This window comes from Amphiura filiformis, chromosome 2 (assembly GCF_039555335.1).
Source record: "Amphiura filiformis chromosome 2, Afil_fr2py, whole genome shotgun sequence".
Taxonomy (NCBI): Eukaryota; Metazoa; Echinodermata; class Ophiuroidea; order Amphilepidida; family Amphiuridae; genus Amphiura; species Amphiura filiformis.
This window is the reverse complement of record NC_092629.1, coordinates 94260886-94283595: the sequence shown is the minus strand read 5'-3', so window position 1 is coordinate 94283595 and position 22710 is coordinate 94260886. Positions and strand designations below refer to the sequence as shown.

The 22710-nt window shown below is 38.1% G+C and overlaps 1 protein-coding gene and 1 long non-coding RNA gene across 2 annotated transcripts in view; both read right to left on the bottom strand.

Moving 5' to 3' along the window:
• LOC140172115 (Fanconi anemia group A protein-like) overlaps positions 1-22710 on the bottom strand; it is a 71372-nt gene that overhangs the window by 30544 nt on the left and 18118 nt on the right. The window contains exons 6-12 of the mRNA XM_072195461.1: positions 7892-8072; positions 7466-7551; positions 5883-5916; positions 4488-4640; positions 3415-3557; positions 2634-2709; positions 1991-2232 (exon numbers count right to left, since the gene is read on the bottom strand). Coding sequence (XP_072051562.1) covers positions 1991-2232; positions 2634-2709; positions 3415-3557; positions 4488-4640; positions 5883-5916; positions 7466-7551; positions 7892-8072 — 915 coding nt within the window. The remainder of the gene's footprint in view (positions 1-1990; positions 2233-2633; positions 2710-3414; positions 3558-4487; positions 4641-5882; positions 5917-7465; positions 7552-7891; positions 8073-22710) is intronic.
• LOC140137687 (uncharacterized) lies at positions 13048-15591 on the bottom strand. Its single transcript, XR_011856886.1, has 3 exons — positions 15296-15591; positions 13899-13971; positions 13048-13117 (listed from the first exon to the last, which is right to left on the bottom strand). It is a non-coding gene; the product is annotated as an uncharacterized lncRNA (long non-coding RNA).

Below are 22710 nucleotides of genomic sequence, written 5' to 3'. Positions count from 1 at the left end.
CATTATGTGCAATTTTTAGCTTAATAGAGTGACAGAATGGCTTTTTTCACATGTTTTTTCAATATTTCAAAAAAGAGACTTAATTTCAAAAAAATAAAAAACCTTCCCTAAGTTCATGTCTCTTCTTCATGAAAAGCTAACTTAATTTTTTTTTTTTTTTTCGGATTTTTTTGTCACAAAAAAATTGGGGTAAAAAAGTGAATTTTTGTGATTTTTTCAAAAACTTGAGATTTTTGAACAAATCTGACGTCACCATGGGATTCCTTGACTCATTTCCTTTCCAAAAATGTATAGTTTTATATACTTTGGACATACAATTCAGAAATAATGAAGCTCAAAAAGGTCCATGTTCTCTCCCATTACACTGCCCTTAAGGAAGCTTAAGTAGCTGCCATTAATACACTGAGAAAAATCTCAAGAAGTATTGGGGATCGATCAAGTGGATTCAATATTTCCAGACTACTCAAACGTTATATTAATTGACCCAAGGGATCTTGGTGGAATCTATTGGTCCCTGAGGTGAACTGGAGACCGTGGGCCTACTAATTTCTCGAGATCCCGAATATAGAGCAGTAAATATTTATTTTATATCCTTTATTAATATATTCTTTGTTCATTGATTGGTTAAAAAATTAGAAATGCAAGGCCTTATAGGTCTAGGCATACATGTAGGCTAGACCTAGTCAAGGCTAGGCTGGCCTTTCTTTGTTTTGATTTAATGTACATGCTCGCAGCACACACACAGTTGAGTGGCTAAAGCTTATCGTGAAATTTTTGTAACATCTACAATACCAGCTTGAAACGAGTAACCCTGTTCTCTATATTTCACTGTCACTATCAAGATACTGATCCTGATGTAACTCAGATTATGCCCAATGAAAACGCTGTATTTTAGCTGCAGTTCTGTGCTACTTGTGTGCTTCGGTAGACAACATGACTTGCTACACAGTAACACCCCGGAACTGGTGAATCCTGCGTACATGGCGACGAGTTGTACCAACCACTAGGAACTGCAATGTGCCAATGAGGTTATACGCACTCAGAGGGAAATACCCCAGGGGGAAATACTCAGAAGGAAATAGTACCCCATTCACTCATCAATTGGCTTTTTGCATAATATTTGAAACTATTTTTGGTCACATTATACTTGTTTAATCAATTAATAAACAAGAACATATTAATATACAAATATTGACTGCTATGAGGGGCACAGTTAAAATTATAGGCCCGAGGTGATGTCAAAACCATGACTATGCCCGAAGCGAAGCTGAGGGCATAGTCATGGTTTTGACATCACCGAGGGCCTATAATTTTAAACTGTGCCCCCAATATTAAGCAGTCAATATTTGTTTTATATACCGAATAATATAGATTCTTCTCATTTGATTGGTTAAAAGATTTCCTGACTGACAAGGCCTACAAGCTTTTAACTGCATAGGCCTTTAGGCTTAAATGCACACAGCATGACAGTGCATGCAAGAGCAAGGGTGCAGAATTTGGACCGATATCTACCGATGTCATAATCTAAAACAACCCTACCGTTTCTGTGCTAACATCACACACTGCCGAGTCTCCAGGTCGTAGTAATTTGTCTAAAAAGTGACATTTGGCAGGTATAAATCCTTGACATGTAACATTTGTAAACAATCACTGCACTCACTACTGCCGGTGAAAGATCGTCGTCAAGCAAGGAGAGGTCAAATTCATTGCGAACTGTGACCGCGATAGTCTCAACACTCGTAATCAACGCCGGCCGTATAGTGGGTGCGCAATGTATCTGAGCGATCTGTGTATTCGGGTTGCGAATATCCAATTATTTTCCGGGCATAGAATCAACTGTGCCCGGGGCACAGTTGTTGTATGACGTCATCTTGATAGAAAAAGGGGGAACAGCTATTTTAATGACTCCACTTTTAACCAATCAGATGAGAGGAATCTATATATGAGGTATATAATGAAGGATATAACATCTAATATCTCTGTCACCTACCTTCAGGTATTCAGCAGGTTCATGTGGAACAAGGCTTGTAAGAAAAGCCAGAAAAAATGCCACCGTCTTCTTGTTGCTAAGGCAACTAGCACCCTCACCAAAATGATCCCTGAACCATTGAGGGTAGGACTGGAAGACATGTGGTCCCTCATTGGCTGCCTGTCTAGCCAATAGGAAGGCAGCAATCAAACCATCTTGCTCACAGCTCTCTAGTGATTGGTTGAGAAGCTTGTCAATCATATCTGTATTTAAGATGAAAGGAAATAGACATATTTTACATTTTTAGAAGTTCCATATAGTCCTACCAATTCTGAAATAAAAGACCACATTATAAAAAATAAAAAGCTTATACCCCTATAAGCCCTTTCGCAATTTTGGAGAATTGCAACTGCGCATGCTCAGACATCGTCACACAGTACTTTGACGGGAGATAAACAGAACCAATCTCCCCCATTGACGACCTGGGTCTGTCATGGGTTTAACCGTGACAGACATGGGTCATGGTTCTGCTAACAAACCCGGGTCTGCAGTAGACCCCGTCTGCCACAGACCGGCATACATATTTTTCGTAGCAGGGTCAAGGGCGTTCTGGAAATTTCTATTCTAGTTTAGAAAATACGTTTTATGATTTACACCACTTTACCTTTCATCATCTGTGGTGCTTTCTGGAAACAAACAAGCAGGGTAGAAGAAAAGGTCAACAAACTTTTCCAGTTTACCTGAAAAAGAAAGGACAAATATGTCTTATTTTTTATGCACAAGGTTTAAGGAACACAGAATATTAGTTGAAATTGTAATAATTGTCAAAATATTTATGCAGGTGATTTAATCTCTCTCTCTCTCTCTTTGACTCCCCATCCAAACACACCACTCATTCATCCTATACCCACTGAACTCACTCACTCACCCACCCACCACCTACCCAAACACTCAATCAATCATTTATTAACCAATCAATAAACAAATCAAAGCAATCAATGCTTAATCAATAATCAATCAAGTAATCACACAAACTGATCAAACAATCAAGAAATCAAACAAAACAATTAACCAAGCAACCAAACTGATCAATCAATCAAGCAAACTGATCAATCAAGCAAACTGATCAATAAATAAAGCAAGCTGATGAATCAAGCAAGCAAACTGAACAATCAGGAAAACAAACCGATCAATCAAGCAAGCAAACTATTAATCAAGCAAACTGATCAATCAATATTCCAAACAAACTGATCAAACAATCAAGAAAGCAAACTGAACAATTAACCAAGCAAGCAAACTGATAAATCAAGTAAGCCAATTGATCAATAAATCAAGCAAGCCAATTGATAAATCAAGCAAGCAAACTGATCAATCAATGAGACACAAAAATTGTTCAATCAATCAAGCAACTAAGCAAAATGATTGCTTGATCAATCAATCCCTACCTCCTCTCTTTCCAATACTCTGTGTATGACATCCATAGCATCTTTACATTCCATAGCTAACAACAGCTCCCTGTACATACTGGTAACTCCAGAGGGTGCTCTTCCAAATGACCACTGCTCCTGGGTTCCAATGGCATCCTTAACTAAAATTTAATACATTATTGCAGAAAGTTATTTCTTTCTCATTTTAATGGTAGGAGTAAGTTAGGAGCTTCATGCAAAACTATTTGTATTTGGTTTTGTGTAATTTAATACCGACAGATGGCTTATACCTCATGTGAGTGGTACATGTATACTTTTATATACTTATCATCATTACATTTAAAGCCACAATGAAACACAATATCTTAATTACTGCTTCGGGAAAGGCATTGTTGACATGGTGCCCTCAGGAAGGAAAGTTTCCTATTACCAAGGCCTAATGTTTGAGAGAGTTTATACATGTTTACAGTTTTACAGTTGTGTTCAGATCATTCATAAACAAATATTTTTTGAGTTCAATTGACAGGTGATGTCACAAAAAAACTAAAGCAGCTTATAATTGGCGAAAATTATTTAGTTTTTGTTACGGCCAGTCAAGCATTAAGCAACATTCAACTCGCGTGGGTGTTGCTCCCAACTGGAGTGCAACTCGCATGGGTGTTGCTCCCAACATTTTATATCAATACACAATGTCATGAGTCTCATTTTTCTTGCCAACTGTAATGCGGCATGGCGTATCAGCCAATGACAAGCCTTGATTGTGTTCTTTTGTCTGCAATGCGTGTGCGTCACGCTGCTCAGTGGCATGGTAGTATGAAACCAGCATAAGCCAAACAAACTTTAGTATTTTTATCTCTGGCTCTGATTAGAATTGATCTCTTTGGTTTGGATTTGGGTACTCAATAAGAATGGGCTCTTCCTGTTGAAATCCAATATATGGAAGACCTATTATATAGGTGTTACCCATTCAGGTAACCCCATTAGAAATTCACACTCCTTGTGTAAGGTCATGGCTTCCACAGAGGGTGTATGGATTTCAACTGGAATAGGCCAATATATATGTAACATATACATGTATATGTGATATTTACCAGTAATATGAGCTTTGTGACTGAGTACCAGCACCAGGAGATGAGAGGAGAACTTGATAAGACACTTGTTGGGTAGACATGAATTGTTCCTGATTAGCGCTAGTAGCTTGGCTAAGGCAGTTGGGCCCTTTGCACCAGGATTATCTAGAATCTCTAAGTAAATTGACATCAAAGAGAAAGCATTATATTAGACACTTGTTGGGTAGACATGAGTTGGGAATGATTTGAAGTGACCGCCAATTATGACCGTTTGATATTAATTACCAGCAATGTGGAAAAGAGACATATGTTGCACCGAAATATGGTAGCCTTTTGCTGAAGGAGCAAAGTTCAACAAATCATAACTCTGATTCTGGATATCATTTGAAGTCAAATAATATATTATTTTAAAGCTTATGACATATAGTTTCTAAACACAAAATAAAACAAAATTGAACGGGGCTGACATTACAAGCGTTTTGTGGTGGACAGTCACATAATATACACCCCTAGCCCTCGACTATGCCATAGTCGAATTTTATTAAAAATATGTTATTATTAGTCATGATGAACCCATTTCGTTGAACTAAAATTTATACTGATGTTTATTAAAATTAAAGTATTCAATAGTAAAATGGTCATAAAGAGTTAAAAATATCAGACGATTAGTGACAATAAAAGTAATTGAATGCAACATTATCTTGCATAATTATAACGGCTCACTTTAATACTGAACAATTCTGATTTTGGAATCTACCAGTTTATTGATAGCGAACCCCGAAAATCCGACTATGAACTTTGAATTGTAAGCAGAACTTTACCCCCTGGACTGTGCTCTCTAAAACACACTGTCAAGCATACTTGTTTATCAGTCCATTAACCACAAGTACGCGCTAGATGTTTGATGAGAGATTATCTTTCGCGTCTACACAAAGGCGCCGCAAATACCACAGACAGTTGTTTACGGTGTAGTTAATGGTAATGGCGCGGGCCCAGACGATTTAAACCATAGCGAGGTATGGGCGACCAATCACAAGGCAGATCCATTTAAAGATGCATTACATCATGGCCAATTTTAGTTAGGCCAGAAATTGGCCTAACTCTCCATAGAGTCCCGTGTTAAAAATCTTAACCGCAAGGCAATGTCAGTAGTCCACTTGGGAAGCTAACAAACAGAGGGAGTAGGGTGACTGATCAGATGTGAAAATCTATCAATTGTGCACACATTAATTAAATAACAGTTTTAAGCTTAAATACAATATCCAGAGTATGCACAATGGGCAAGTGGACTACGGGGTAGTCTACCCTAGCCCCTACATCTATATTATACACAAAGAAAGAATATGACATTGCAAAATCCCCCTTTATGGCTAAATAAAACCAGGAAGATAATGAAACAATGAGTACAACACTTACTTTCACAAATAGTGTCCAACAGAACAACACACGCCTGCAAAAGTAATAGTCAACAAGAATTACATGCATATGTGGCCACAAAAATATTCAAATTAACTCATTAATATTGATTTCAAATATACAAATAACCTGGTGCCAACTTGATCGAGGTTCAGGCCTCGAAACAAGAAAAAAATCCAAGGGTCCGGAGAAATTTCAAGGGTCCTAACCAATTTTCAAAGGTCCGGGGTTGCCTTTGAAATTTCAAGAGAGAAATGGCAATCACGGTATGTTGATTGTAGAAAATTGAATACCAGGGTTGAAAACTTAATGGGAAACTAAATGAAAGTGTACCCAGGGAGCTGGATATATTATGTGAACCAGATTTTCCAGTGGAACAACAAAACTAGGATTTTCTGCTCTTTGCTTGGTTCAATTTTTACAGGTCACACGGACCCATACCGTAGGAAATTTGCAGGTCCGCGCCTACTTTCACGGGTATTTGACGAAGGACACGCCTTATTTCGAACACTGTCAAGGTTTCATTATGATGATGCTTAATGTTTTCTTGAAAGTGTTTACAGATTAACATTTAAGGATAAAGTAATACATTTATTTCATGAAATTTTAAATTAGAAGTCAAAGTTGGAAAGACTTAGCCAGTGGCGTGCGCAGCACATTGAAAGTGGGGGGGGCGCCAGGTTGTTCAGTTCCCCCGAATGGAGTCTGATTTAGGTGTGTAAGGTGCGGTTTTAGCATTTTCCCCGAATGACCAACAAAGGTGGGGGGCACGTGCCCCCCCCCCCTCCCCTTGCGCACGCCACTGGACTTAGCTTGGATTTCTGGAGTCCAATAAGAGTAAATTTTCAGCGTTACAGAAATTGGGCTATTCCATTTAAAGTCCACACTACCCCTGTGGAAGATTTAGCTAAAGTCTGTCACATAGGGAGTGTGAGTTTCAAGTAGAATAGACAAACCAATAAGAGGCTAATGACTGTTGTTTTGAGGGTATTGTGACAAATCGTAAGTTTACTTTTGGGACCGGGGAATATCCTGAGGGAGGGGCAACTGATGCAAAGTCCTTAACCTCATTCATAACCATCACTTTTCAATTTGTTTCACTCCATCTGTATAATATTATCATAGATACACAGAGGAGTAAGATAAGACAGAGCGCGTACCACCTGTCAAAGTCCCCGTGTATTGTGTATTGTATGCTACCAGTTCTCGCATATTCATGAGGGCCGATTGTTCGATCGTGCTGTGTCTAACAATCACGCCAGCGCTGCATAGAGCGTTGTGTGCTTTAGCGATTACGCAATAGACACTGAAAATACGCGGTAATTGCGTAGCAGTCTCGCCTGTCGCATTTCATGGAACAATCGGCCCTCATTATCGGATGAGGCGGAGACTTTGACTGGTGGTACGCGCTCTGTCTTATCTTACTCCTCTGTGCATAGATACAATTTGAACTTATTGGTCATCCTGTTTTAGCCTGTTTGTTTTTGGAAAGGGAAGATGTAAGAATTGTTTATTTTTACAAACTGCTAACAAAATATGCCGGGCATTGTGAAAAATCTAGACAGGTGTGTCCCCTTTCCTACCTTTTGCACTGCTGTAGCAGAGGACGACGATTCTTCAACTTCAATTCTAGACCCATATCCATTGGCAATTAAGAACTGAGAAATATCTGAAAATCAAAATCAAAAAATACAAATCAAAACAATTAAATATAAGCGTATGTCTACTCTGTCTAGTTGTTTTAAGGTTGATATTTTTAGAAGACAGTGTTCATTGTCATTACTTTTACCTCACATTCTCATTATTTTTTCTTCAGTTTTATTTTTCTCAAGGAAAAACATCTTTCTGTGAAATTCTGTGTTTTCCGGTTTTTTTCTTTAATTCCATGGATTTTTCCGTTTTTCTGTGACACAGAGAACTTGCCACTTTAGATTAAGGTCATGTCTTCCATAGGGGGTGTAACTACGAATTTCAAATGTAATATCTCAGTTTTGGTCTGTAACCATTACCTTTCATGATGTCAGTACATATTTCTTGTTCCTCTTCCACACACTTCAACAAACAACGTCCAACGTCACTGGTAAATGTCGTGAAGGCTTGGGACTGACCCAAATTAGATGTGATGAATAGGTCAAAGGTCATGATGGATTTGACATGCAATCGCCATAGTAACTCCAGAGGCAATGGTCCCTGTGGAAAACAAGAAAACAGGAATTTTGATATAGCTTTTCATTTATTTCATGAAAGAATTGTCTCTACTTATATATGCACCAGCAGTTGATTTACTACCCACTCTGTAAAAGGGCTCATTTTATTACGTGTAGTTTTTTGTGCTTTACAGATTTTGAATTACTTCGCTATTCATTATACATTTGGGTGTATTCCTAATACATTTGGGTGTATTCCTAATACATTTAGGTGTATTCCTAATACATTTGGGTGTATTCCTAATACATTTAGGTGTATTTCTAATACATTTGGGTGTATTCCTTATACATTTAGGTGTATTCCTAATACATTTGGGTGTATTCCTAATACATTTAGGTGTATTCCTAATACATTTGGGTGTATTCCTAATACATTTAGGTGTATTCCTAATAGCCTATCTCCGTCAGGCCCTATCGCGGCGGCGTCCTACTTTACCCACAATCCTGTTCGTTTTTACCCATAATCCTGTTCGGCCGCGATAGGGCCTGACAAAACTTGTGTGTTAAAAAGTGTAGCACTTTCTGGCAGGATTCCTGCCATTTGAGCGTCTTGCAGTAGTGTCCTGTTTTGTCATAAATATCAGCGGTACAGGTTTATTGTGCCGGGATCGTGTCATCACACACGCATGACACGTGAAGTTGTTTACATAAACTGTGTCGTTGGTGATCGTAATTTAACCATTTAATCATGTATTTCATGATTATTTTGGAGGAATCACTACATTTATTTGTTCAGAATAGCTTCATCAAAAGGGCATGCAGAACCCCGGTGCAGAACCGGCCGGGTAAGGGCTTGTGTTTTCAGACACAGACATGATCATGTAGGCCCGGGCATGCAGGCCGAATGCAAGTTTTCATCTACCGTCAACTTAGTCAGGTATTAATTATGGATGATTATCCGAGAAATATCTTTGTCAAACGACCTGCATAGTTATGCATTGTATGCATGCCTGATCTGCAAGAAAGCTTATGCACAAGCATGCAATATTATCGGGTTTCTGATGCCTGACCCTGAGCATGCTGACTGCTGAGACTGATCATGCCGAGGCCGCAGTGCAGTGTGTAAAAATCTTTACTCACAAAACTGAGTATAAAATAAGCTTCAGCTTATAATAAATTACTTTAAAAGGGAAATGATTAGGGCCTATGAATATGATGTCATCCCGGATGTTTAATATGTGTTTGTCCAGACCGACTTGTTTTCAACAAAAATATTATTGCCATATTGGTGTCCATAGTTCTACCATTTTGCAACCTGTGATGTGGCAGTGAGTAGATGTCAGTGACATGACTGCGCATTTCATTGCATTTGGGCGCAGCTTCAAGTTCAAATAGCTAGCGTACCATGAAATTGCTGGTGTACACCTGCACACAGTAAGGACACCACATAGATTGCTGATGTGTAAGTGAAAATAGCCTCCACAATGCGTTGACATCACTGACACATGGGTGAAAAATATAGCCTAGGAGTACAGGACTCTTTTAAATTATACTAGGCCCCTATAGTGTCTGTGACTACTATATGGCCTAGGCCTAGTAGGCCTATATACATGATTTAATGTTAAAACTATGATATGTGATGTACGCGACTGCACAGCTAGGCCCGACATTTAGGCCTGCGATCGAAGGCTACTGAAACTCAAATGATTTTTGGAGTTCTTGTAGTTGTACATGTATGCCCTAATAAAAAAGTAATATGAAAGTAAAACTTGTGTCACAATCGTTGATCGTCGGCACCACACCGCATCGCAAAGCAACACATCGCAAATGTGGTGGTAGTATGAACGAACCTTAAGGTCCATTCATACTACCACCGCATTGCGATTCGCTGTTTTGCGATGTGGTGCGATGCTGCACTGCATCGTACTGCAAACTAAAGGTCCGTTCATACTACCACCGTATTTGCGATGCGTTGCTTTGCGATGCGGTGCGTTGTCGCACTGCAAGAACTGCATTGCAATATCGCAGTAAAGTTAAATACATTTTAACTTTGAGTGCGACGAGTTGCGTTGAGTTGCGGTAAAAAGTAATCGATATATCGGCATCGCAAAGCACCGCATCCCAAATGCGATGCGGTGCGTTGTCGCACTGCATCGTACTGCAAAATACTGCATTGCGATATCGCAATGAAGTGAAATACTTTTGAACTTGGAAATGTGACGAGTTGCGTTGAGTTGCAGTAAAAAGTAATCGATATATCGGCATCGCAAAGCAACGCATCGCAAATTATGCGGTGGTGGTATGAACGGAACTTTAATGTGTGGGTACTGTGGATCTGGTCACAAGGATTTCTTCATTTCCTTGGAACTAATACCCAAAAGTGGCGCTCTAAGTCTAATACTAGAGCTAGCCTCAGCTAGGGCTAGGCCTATGTCACACCTTTTTATGTGTACGGTACATCATGATCTTATCATGAAGGTCCGTACTGCAAGCAAACGATATCGCAGTAAAGTTAAATACATTTTAATGTGATGTAGTATCAGGTAATTCAGGTTTCTGATGGTATAAAAATCTCAACTTGGGGATGAGGCTGTCAATCGGGTCACAGACCTTGAATATGTCAATTGCACAAGATACTGTATGTGTTTTAAGGGTTTAAAATGGAACTTCTAGCACTACACTATGCACTAGTGGTCAACTTGCATAAGTTGGTGGTGGTGCAATTCCACCCTTAGTAGCTTAGGTTCCGTCTTCTATCCTTTTTACGTGCCTGATGGATGGTCATATGTCTACGGAGCCCCAGTGACATGAAAGAAAATAAAATCTCGGACCCTGGGTTACTAAGCCGGGCCCCGAAGTTAGTAAGTCGGGCCCCGAGTTACTAAGTGGGGCCCTGAGTTACTATCGCCCCGAGTTACTATCTCGGGGCCTGAGTCGAGGCCCCGGGTTACTAAGTCGGGCCCAAGTTACTTACTCGGACCCGAGTTACTAAGTCAGGGCCCCAAGTTACTAAGTAACTTGGGGCCCGACTTAGTAACCAGCGTCGAGATAGTAACTCGGGGCCCTGACTTACTATCTCGGACCCGAGTTACTGAGTCAAGGCCCCAAGTTACTAAGTTGTGGCCCCGAGTGACTAAGTCGGGCCCTGAGTTACTAAAGCGTTGCCCTGAGTTACTAAGTCGGGCCCCGAGTTACTAAGTCATGGCCCGAGTTACTAAGTTGGGGCTCATAGTAGCAGCTGCCTCTTCATAAGTATGTATTCAGGACTCATTGTGTGACTGGTTCTGTGGTGCGAGCACTGAACTAAAATCTTGGTAGGGGTGTGCAGTGCAGAGTAGTCCCATTACATAACTTTAGGAACTGAATTCAGACAAAAAAGGAGCATCTGAAGGGGTTGGAGTGTTGTTGTTTTTGTCACTTTGTATGATCAGGGAAGTGATGATATATTGTAAGAGAAGAGTCAATCTGGTCACAACATTAATGATTTCTTGCATGTTTTTAATAATAAAATGCTACTTTTTCTTTGTTATTATTAGTGGTGCAGTTTGATCCGGTTGTGAAGTGTGCACTTTTTTTATTGTTTATTTCTTAATCATAAAACTTAGAAAAAGATAAAAACAGGTGTTTTAATTCTTTGTTCCTTTTTTATTCCCTGTACTTGGGACTGGTGGGGGGAAAAGACACACGACAGAGATGTAAGCCACGAAAAAACTCCTGTGAAAGGCATGAAAATTCCACGAAAAAGAACCAAACCAAAACAAACCCAGGAAATTTCCGAAAACTTACATCTCTGGTACAAAGAGAATAACCACCAGCCCCTGCTCTTAATCAACTACTGCTCATACAATCAAATCACACATTATGAAAGTTATTTTAAAATTAAATACGGTACATGGAGATGATCTGTGTCCAGAAGAAAGTGAATGCACATGGCAAGAAGCACGGACAGCCAAAAAGCTGGGTAATGACAAACACAGATCAACCCAATAGTTGCATTGACATAATAATAAGGCTGGCATTTTTGGACGGGCTCGCCGGCACCGGACAGAGACTAGATTGCCCGGGTAACCGAAATTTAATTTTTTTTTTGGTTTTGCAGTGTCCCTGGACCTAGACCTAAATGCTAGGATCATTCATGGTTGACCCAAAAAAAAATGTGCACAATGTTTTGTGCATTTTTCAAATTCAATGCATTTTGATATCATTAATAGAGTAGCCTATGACATGAAAACAAAGTATAAATTTTCATATTAAAACACAAAACATCGTGCAAAATTTTTTTTAGGTCAACCATGAATGATCCTAGCATTTAGGTCTAGGTCCAGGGACACTACAAAACCGAAAAAATAAATAACTTTTTTGCAATTTTGGGTACCGGTTACCCCAAAAAATCGTCAGGTACCGGGCAGTAAATTACCCACAAATGACACCCTACATAATAAACAACAAAATCATGAAGAGTAGGCCTAATCATTATTCATAAGAAAACAACACCCGCCCAAGGTGTTTTAATTCTTGTGACTCTACATGCATTGCGATTGCGATTCACAATGTATGGGTGTAGAGTTACAAGAAATATAACACCTGTTTTTGTGACTGAACATCTACAATGGGATTGGTGGCAATTTTTTTGGAATCTTTAATATAAAATCTGTAACTTCCGATTATGAGCATGAAATCTGCCATAGTCTTGTTGGACTTGGATTTGAGTCTAGACTCAGACACAAATGAATTCGGAAGTGGCTGACTGACCTGGATACAAATGGAATCGCTCTGACTCAGATGACTGAGATGAGGTGGACTTGGATAAAAATCTGACCCAATCTTTTATTTCATTTATTTTTGATGAACCCTGCAGGATACTGTTACTGTTAACATCAGTAAGGAAAACTACGGTATGAATTTCACTCCTGGAGGAATGTGAATTAAGAGTTACAAAATCGCTCTCTTAAACAATGATTGTGAATGTTACAATTGGTCTTTTTCATATTTTCAGTTCAGCAAAATGCCAGCACCCATTGCTTGCTAATCATTCATCTATTGTTGCTGTAGGCAAAACTTGTTATAGTTGAAATCCATCTTCTTGATCTGCAAAATAACAACAAAAAAGAACGCTAAATCAATAAAAGTAAAGAATATTGATATGCAATCATGTACGGTATTACAGCATGTTGGCTTTCAAAATCGTAACACATTCCAATTTCAAAAGTTGTTGTAATAGGCATAAAAAATTGCTTGATTGGCGTAACCAGATGACCCATTTAGCTGAACTTTTCTTCTTTTAAAAAATTTAATTAATTTATTTTTCATTTTGCAAAAAAAAAAAAAGTCAGGGTCGGGACACTTTTGGGGGTCGGTCGGGCTATGCCGATCAAACATTTTTTAGGCCTCATGCGAAAGTGGTACGATGAGGCCTCATGAAGGCCCCTCATTTGAACAGTTAAAATGTTGTTGTTTTTGCACATGTAACAACACCATTCATGCATTTTACACTATTTTTGCCCATGATCAGGGTGAATATTGGTGGAAAGGAGCTCCTGCCCCTTTTCTTTTTCTTTTCCTTTGCCCTCCAGATTTTCTCTTTCATTTTTTGTCAGAGGGGCAGTTTTTTCTTTCATTTTTTGTCAGAAAGGTAGTTTTTTCTTCCATTTTTTGTCAGGGGAAAAGCCGGGGCACTCTGCCCCCTCTTGGGTATACTCGGCCTACATTGGTTATTTGGTTTACATTTTTGTCTTAATAAACACAAAACATTTTGGTCTAAATAACACAAAACTTATGACCTGTATGCATGACTTCCAGTTCAAAATTCAATATGGAAGTGATCATATCTTTCTCTCACAATGTTTTTTGTTGTTTAATTTGTACATACCTGCAGTGATAATTGATTGTCATCTGAGTTGTGAAACTTCAAGTTGCTGAATACTATACAGTCATGTTGTGTACTAAAAAAACAAACAATACAAAACATTTAGTAGTCTTGGTTTATTTACTTTTAGGCCTATTTTTAGAATTCATAAACATTGACCATAGTATTTTTTTTACTTGCTTCAAGTTTGATAGTTAACATCAGTTGGGCCTACTTTCAGTGTGCCACCTTCAACAGACCACCATTGTATGTGTACGCTCTGCGGCTGAAAGATTAGGTTGCCGTACCGTACCGTATTTGTTCCATTATAACCGCCCACCTACATAATTTGTAGTGACTTTACATCAAACAAACTGATAATATTACATTATTAGTTCTGCCCATGCAAATCTGAAACATATGACACACCACGATGATAGATGAATATTTTGGGCCTTTATTTACATCTTCTTGGCCTAAGAAATGTAAAAAATCAGCGCCCACCCAAAATGATTTTAAATGATTTTGTTGAGCGCCCTGGTCGATGGAACGAATACGGGACGTACCTGTGATTTGATCATTTGTTGCAATCACCATGGTGCGCACACTATTAAGACTCTACACCTTGAGTTTGGTGACCTGGTTTCAAAGAGTTCCAAATCAATTCAGAGCGGTGTCGCTCTGACGTATGAGAACAAAATACAATTGTTGGAGTGGTATTCAGAGTCATGCCACTGCCGCTCAGTGGTGTGCCGCTCGGCTTGCAGACAAGTACAAATGGCACGGTGAAGCGTCATGCCGCTGAGCGGCAAAAAGTATGAAACCAGCATTAGGCGGAAAAAATAAGACTCATCTAGCTAGCATCCTGTTGGGCGCAGTGCTTACGCTAGTTGTTGTGTAAATGCAATGCGTGACTGGCGCATGCTTAATATTAAATGTAAATTTACGCAAGCGTGAGTTCGGACTTTATTGACGCACGCAGTAACAAAACCCGAATAATTTCCGCCTTTTTTATATAACTAGATTTCGCGGTTCTCGGGTTGGGTGGTTCTTTTGACTATCTCTCATTACCCAACACCCGTTACCCATATAGGCCTACTTGCCCTGACCTTTTAAACTACTAATAGGCCTCTGCACGTGTGCCGTTTGGAATCCGATGAGATGCACCTGCACGATTAACCACACTGTAATGCTTTCCGATGCTCGTACTACGCGCACTACACGATAGCTCGCACGCGATACGTACCGCGAGCACACGTTAGCGAGCCACGCGCACACGATAGCGCGCGGACAGAGGGACGGACGGACGGACACGCCATGATTAGTATTATGATGCCAGTATTAAACAAACCAGCAGTACACGCTCAACACGACAACAGTTGAAGTTGTGACAGTTCAGACTTCTGTCCGAGTAAACTTACCACAAACGGCACAAATCTCAGACTCAGTATTCACCCATTCATCTCTGGTATGTCAGGTTGCAGATGCCATTAATGTGCAGGGCGGTGGAGAAGTATTTTGACGATCAGGCTCATGTCATTTCACATTTTCAGGAGCACCTGCAGTTTTCAATACACATTTATGTGCATGTGTGTATAGCATGCATGTATTGCATGGTGCCATCCCCGGTTACGATATTTGTCCTTATCAAATATACGTAAAATTGAGCACTGTATATGCCCAAGTGGAGTCCAGGTGTGCCCACTTACTCAAAGTTTCTACATATTTCATTGAAAGTCAAGAAAGATTAGTAAAAGTTATCTTTTAGGAAATTACATTGAAATTTACATCTAAGCGACAGTAAAAATAAACTGAGCCAGCGCATCGCCGATGTGAATTTCGGTCTTATATGCTTGAAAAATCCATATTCATGAAGTGACGTTTCATGACGAGGGACAAATTCTACTGCTACACTCTATGCGCTATATTTTTGTCAGTCTCCGAACCGGCACAGAGAAGCGGCCGTGCGCATAGGTTAGGAGACTGACGGATTTAGTCTATATTCCTAATACATTTGGGTGTATTCCTAATACATTTGGGTGTATTCCTAATACATTTAGGTGTATTCCTAATACATTTGGGTGTATTCCTTATAACATTTAGGTGTATTCCTAATACATTTGGGTGTATTCCTTATACATTTGGGTGTATTCCTTATACATTTGGGTGTATTCCTTATACATTTAGGTGTATTCCTAAAACATCTTAATACTAATTATAGAGAGTTTGTCCGTCTGTCCGCGCGCTACCGCGTGCGCGCGGAGCTATCGCGCGGTGCATTATCGCGTGCACGCGGTGCGCTATCACGGAGTATCAACGGGATTGTGCGCGGAGTACAGTGCACGCATCGGAAAGCATTACAGTGTTCAATGTTCAATGTTCAATGTTCAATTTATTTCACCGAAAATACATAACATGATAAATATACAAAACAGTTCATTGGTAGGAAAACCAAAAGAGAGCAGAGCTCGTTAAAATTGGCCACCTTGAGATTTCATAAATATGCAATGTAACATGAAAAACTTGCTACAAACAGTGGACAGGACAAAGTGCAGACAAACAGGACGAGACAGGTGCAAACAGAGTATTGCTGGCATGTGATGGCAATATAATTCACATAATTAATGATCAACTGGAAGAATATAATATTAACATGATTAATACCGAGACAATAAATGTAACTTAAACCCTTTCTTAAAAACATGTATTGACTTAGTATTTTCAACTCCTGATCAATCGAATTCCAATGCAAAGGACCCTGTCTTCTGATAGTGTTCCTTGCTAAATCATATTTAAAATTATAAGGACGATACTGTAAAGAATTGCGAGTAGGATAATTGTGAATGTATCTGTTTTGAACAAAGTAATCTGAAAAAGTACCTGGAAGGTTGCAGTGAGAGTAATTATACATAAATAAACCAAGCGTTAATTTGTGGATGTCATGAATAGTCAAAGTATTGAACTTCTTAAATAATGGCGGGTGTGCTCAAGCCAGTGGGAATTTGAGCAGATTCTCATAATTCGTTTTTGTTTTAGGTGAACAGTATTAAGATGGCTGTTGTTTTGATCTGCCCAAATCAAATTACAATACAAAATATGAGGTAACACTAAAGTGTTATATAAAGAAAATAACGTTTTGCAAGGAAGAAACTCTTTGAAACGGTATAAAATGCCACAGTATTTTGAAAGAATATTAACAATGTTAGAAGTATGCTTAGACCAAGTTAATGATTCGTCTAGGATAACGCCAAGGAATTTAGTATTGGCAACTCTGGAAACCTTAATACCATTTATACAAATATCAAGTTGATCATCATCATACTTTCTATTACTGTGTCTATTTTTAAACATGATGAAATTAGTCTTATCGATGTTAAGAGCCAATCTCCCTTATTATGTACCCATCTGTGATACAAAAAAGAATAGAATTTTCTCTAAAAAATAATTTTGGTACATATTAGCACCAACAACTCACATGTAAAATATGAGCGTGCACAGCGCCTCGTTCAGCTTAAAAAATTCTTGAAATTTCAGCCTCTCTGAGCCTTACTTGCAAATGGTAAACTTTGGAGGTGCATAACATTGTGCGCCATCATCATCCCAACCTGCATTTTGCATTTTTTAAAGTACCAAATGGTTACATTACAAAACCAAGAAAAAAATTGGGATCTTGATGGCGCACAAAATCAGCAAATCCAATGATTTGATGAAAAGCGCCTCGTGCAAACTTCAAAGCATCATAACGGCTGCGCCATCAAGATCCCAAGTCCGAACAAGTTTGAAATTAAAGACCTCCATGGCAAGTTTCATTTTTCAGCAAAAATTTGTTGGGATTTCGTTGGCGCACCGAGTTAACAGAGGTCAAAGGTCAAAATTTCCTATTTTCGCACATATTTGCACGCCTGTATTATTGCGCGCCAACGTCACCTGACTCTCCGAATAGCATTTCATCAAAGAAGAAGTAATTCTCTGCAAGAACTGAAAAAATTAGCTTGGGATCTCCTGATCTTCATATTTTTCTGATTTTTTGAAAATGGACTTAGCATCATTTTGGGGGTCAATTTGACCTCTTTTTCCCACTCGCTGCACAATGTGGGCTTTTTACTGCATCACAAAAAGATGCGCCAACAAGATCCCAATTTTATTAGTCATCGTCTAGCTTCTTTGGCGACCAGTTGATAAAACACAAGTAACAGCTAATTGGGATCATGTGGGCGCACTAATATAAAAGAGGTCAAAGGTCAAGCTTTGTGCCAAAGTGATGCATATTTGCCTATGTGCAGCACGAAAGTGGAACTTTGACCCGCAATAAAAGTGTGCGCCAACAAGATCCCATCTTACTTTTTGGATGATTGGATAAAGGGGCTTATGTATAACTGATAACAAGTAAAAAAAAAGTGGGATCATGTGGGCGCACTAATTCAATAGAGGTCAAAGTTCATACTTTGTGCCGAATTGGCATTACATTGCCTATGTGCAGCACAAAAGTGGAACTTTGACCCGCAATATAAATGTGCGCCAACAAGATCCCATCTTACTTTTTGGATGATTGGATAAAGGGGTTTATGTATAACTAATAACAATTTAAAAAAAAGTGGGATCATGTGGGCGCACTAATTCAATAGAGGTCAAAGTTCATACTTTGTGCCGAATTATTTTTTCAATGGGGATCACCAGACATGTCTCATAGAAACTTGTGTGAGTGCATTTCAGATGATGCTGCTTCCATCATGGTAGTTGGTGAGAGTAAAAATTTTTTGTCAAAATACTTAGTCATATTTTGCAAAATTTGAGTGAAAGGTTGCTGAATTCGCAACTTTAGGCTAAAAAATCGTTTAATTTTGTATGAAGTATGAACTTTGACCTCTAATGAATTAGTGCGCCCACATGATCCCACTTTTTTTTTACTTGTTATCAGTTATACATAAGCCCCTTTATCCAATCATCCAAAAAGTAAGATGGGATCTTGTTGGCGCACATTTTTATTGCGGGTCAAAGTTCTACTTTTGTGCTGCACATAGGCAATGTAATGCCAATTCGGCACAAAGTACGAACTTTGACCTCTATTGAATTAGTGCGCCCACATGATCCCACTTTTTTTTTACTTGTTATCAGTTATACATAAGCCCCTTTATACAATCATCCAAAAAGTAAGATGGGATCTTGTTGGCGCACATTTTTATTGCAGGTCAAAGTTCCACTTGCGTGCTGCACATAGGCAAATATGCATCACTTTGGCACAAAGCGTGACATTTGACCTCTTTTATATTAGTGCACCCACATGATCCCAATTAGCTGTTGCTTGTTTTTTGTCTACTGGTCGCCAAAGAAGCTAGACGATGAAAAATAAAATTGGGATCTTGTTGGCGATCTTTTATGATGCAGTAAAAAGCCCACATAGAGAAGCGAGTGAGAAAAAGAGGTCAAATTGACCTCCAAAATGACGCTAAGTCCATTTTCAAAAAATCTGAAAAATCTGAAGATCAAGAGATCCCAAGCTAATTTTTTTTCAGTTTTTGCAGAGAATTACCTCTTCTTTGATGAAATCCTATTTGGTGAGTTGGGTGACGTTTGCGCTCAATAATACAGGCGTGCAAAAATGTGCGAAAATAGGAAATTTTGACCTTTGACCTCTGTTAACTCGTTGAGCCAATGAAATCCCAAAAAATTTTTGCTGAAAAATGAAACTTGCCATGGAGGTCTTTAATTTCAAACTTGTTCGGACTTGGGATCTTGATGGCGCAGCCCGTTATGATGCTTTGAAGTTTGCACGAGGGCGCTTTTCATCAAATCATTGGATTTGCTGATTTTGTGCGCCATCAAGATCCCAATTTTTTTTCTTGGTTTTTGTAATGTAACCATTTGGTACTTAAAAAAATGCAAAATGCAGGTTGGGATGATGATGGCGCATTTATGTTATGCACCTCCAAAGTTTACCATTTGCAAGTAAGGCTCAGAGAGGCTGAAATTTCAAGAATTTTTCAAGTTGAACGAGGGCGCTGTGCACGCTCATATTTTACATGTGAGTTGTTGGTGCTAATATGTACCAAAATTATTTTTTAGAGAAAATTCTATTTTTTTTTGTATCACAACCCCCCTGATTTGGGTACATAATAAGGGAGACTGGCTCTTAAGTGATAACTTATTGCATTTAAACCATACAGAAAGATTTTCCAACTCAGTGTTTACAATAGTAATTAGATTAGAAAGATTTGGATGTGAGACGATGACATTAGTGTCATCTGCAAACGTTACAAAATTAAATTTGTCAGAGGAGAATACAATATCATTTAAGAAGATAATAAAAAGCAGTGGACCTAACACTGAGCCTTGTGGCACACCACATGATACAGAACGAAATGATGATTTATGATTTTTGAAGACAACATACTGAGTTCTGTTCAAAAGGTAATTCTTGAACCACTCAAGGCACTTCCTCTGACCCCATAGTGATTAAGTTTGGACAGGAGAATGTTATGGTCAATGGTGTCGAATGCCTTGAGAGGTCCAAAAGATTCCCATGGAATGAAAATTCTTATCTAGGTCAGAAACAATTTTATCATATGCAGTGAGAAGTGCCATGTAAGAAGAGTGGTTATGTCTAAATCCAAATTGGCAATTTTGAAGTAAATTGTGACGATCAAGAAATCCAAATAATCTTTTGTGAATAATTTTTTCTAAAATTTTAGAAAATATGGGCAAAACAGAAATTGGACGATAATTGTTACATAAAGTAGAATCACCAGATTTGTAAATGGGAACAACACGGGCAATTTTGAGATCGTCCGGCACAACACATGTACTTATTGATAAGTTAAAAACATGGCTTAACGGTGTCTTAATTAAGTGAATAATATTCTTAATTATGTCAGGCTTAATATCATCATAACCACAACCTGTACTAGACTTGAACGATGAACAAATATCAACAATTTCCTCCTCATCTGTTGGCTTAAGAAAGATCGAGTTCATTGGTGAAGGAGCAGATGTGAGAAAATCATTGAAATTTGTTTGAACATCAGGAATTTTACTGGCCAAATTAGGGCCTATGTTGGTAAAATAGTCATTGAAGCCATCAGCTATTTGTTGTGGATCAGACACACTGTTACCATTAATAACAAAAGAATCCGGAAGACTTTTCTTACTTTTACCCAAGAGGCCATTCAATACTCCCCAAGTCTTCCTCATATTACGTTTGTGAATATCAAGTAAATTACAAAAATAACTTTTCTTAGATGCACGAATGATTGAAGTAAGTTTGTTCCTATACTCAGACAGTGCAAGCTTGTTTGAAGCTGTTGGAGAATGTTTATATTTACGATAGAGCTTATCTTTCCTCTTGATGGACTTCAGGATGGCTTTAGTAATCCAGGGTTTGTGAGGGACTCCATTTGCTCTAGAAACTCGCTTGCGCTGTACTGGAAAAGAACTATCATAAATATCCTTAAACTTTAAAATGAAATTTGAATATGCACCAGTGGGTGAATTATCGGATAAGATATGGTTCCAATCGGTCAATTCAAGGCGATTTGTAAAAATGTCCCTATTACTCTGATTGAAGGACCGAGTGTAAATAAATTTAGGAGCATCAATATGAATATCAACATCATCAGTTATTTGAAAAATAGGATAGTGGTCTGTGATATCATTAATGAAAATACATGACTGAATCTTTTTGTCAAGTACATTTGTAAAAATATTATCAATAATAGTGGCAGAAGTATCAGTGATTCGAGTAGGACGATCAATAAGAGGGTACATATTGTGAGAATAAAAGTTATTAACAAACTCATTTATTTTACGGTCTTTGTCAAAATCGAGAATGTCTAAATTAAAATCGCCAGAAATATAAGACAACTTATTTTCAGCTAGAATCTGATCTAAACATATAGATAAATCAGAGTTGAAAACATCGACATCAGTATGATGGGCTCTATACACATTACCAACAACTATATTTTTAGAATTTGGAGAAATTATTTCAACAAAAACAGACTCCGAATGATTAATAACATTATGTTGGTTTTGAGTTAGATTTAAATCCGAACGATCAATGTAAGACAACGACTCATGAATGTAAAGAGCAGACCCACCACTTCTTCTACCCTCTCTAGGAAAATTAAGCAAGTTATAATTGGTAATGTTAATCAAATTAGAATGATCTTCCTTAAACCAGGTTTCGGATAAAGAAATAACTGAAAAGGTAACATTTAAATTGGAAATAAAAGCATTAATAAGATCCTGGTTTTTATTAAAGCTACGAGCATTTAAATGAAGAATTGAGAAACCAGATTTGATGGATAGTTTGAAGTCTGAATTTGGATTAAAAATACAATTACATGAATTCAAGACATCACTTTGCAAATAATCATTGGTATGATTGTTCATACCAATTTCAAATAATAAGGGATCAAATTTTAATTCTAAAAACTTATTATAAGTATGGCAATTATTCAAAGATTGAATTGTAAATAAGAACTCATTATCATCAGCAATATGATTAAAGGGAAAAATAGTTCAAGAACATTTGAAACAATACCAGTTGTTAATATCATCATGATTTGCATCAACACAACATTTATGATAAATTGATGTACACAAATTACATTGAATAGAATTTGTACCATAAATATATTTGTAACAATTATTGCATTCAACCATCACAGTGCCAACAGTTCAAAAACAAAAATAAAACACACAAACAAACAAAAATTATTAAAATGAAATAGAAAAAAGTTCTACAAAATTTGAAATTTGAGTAAAGAAAACAGCGGTCAGGCCAAAAACTTCAAAACACCATAATAATTAAGATAAAAAGGTAAACATGGATGGGAAA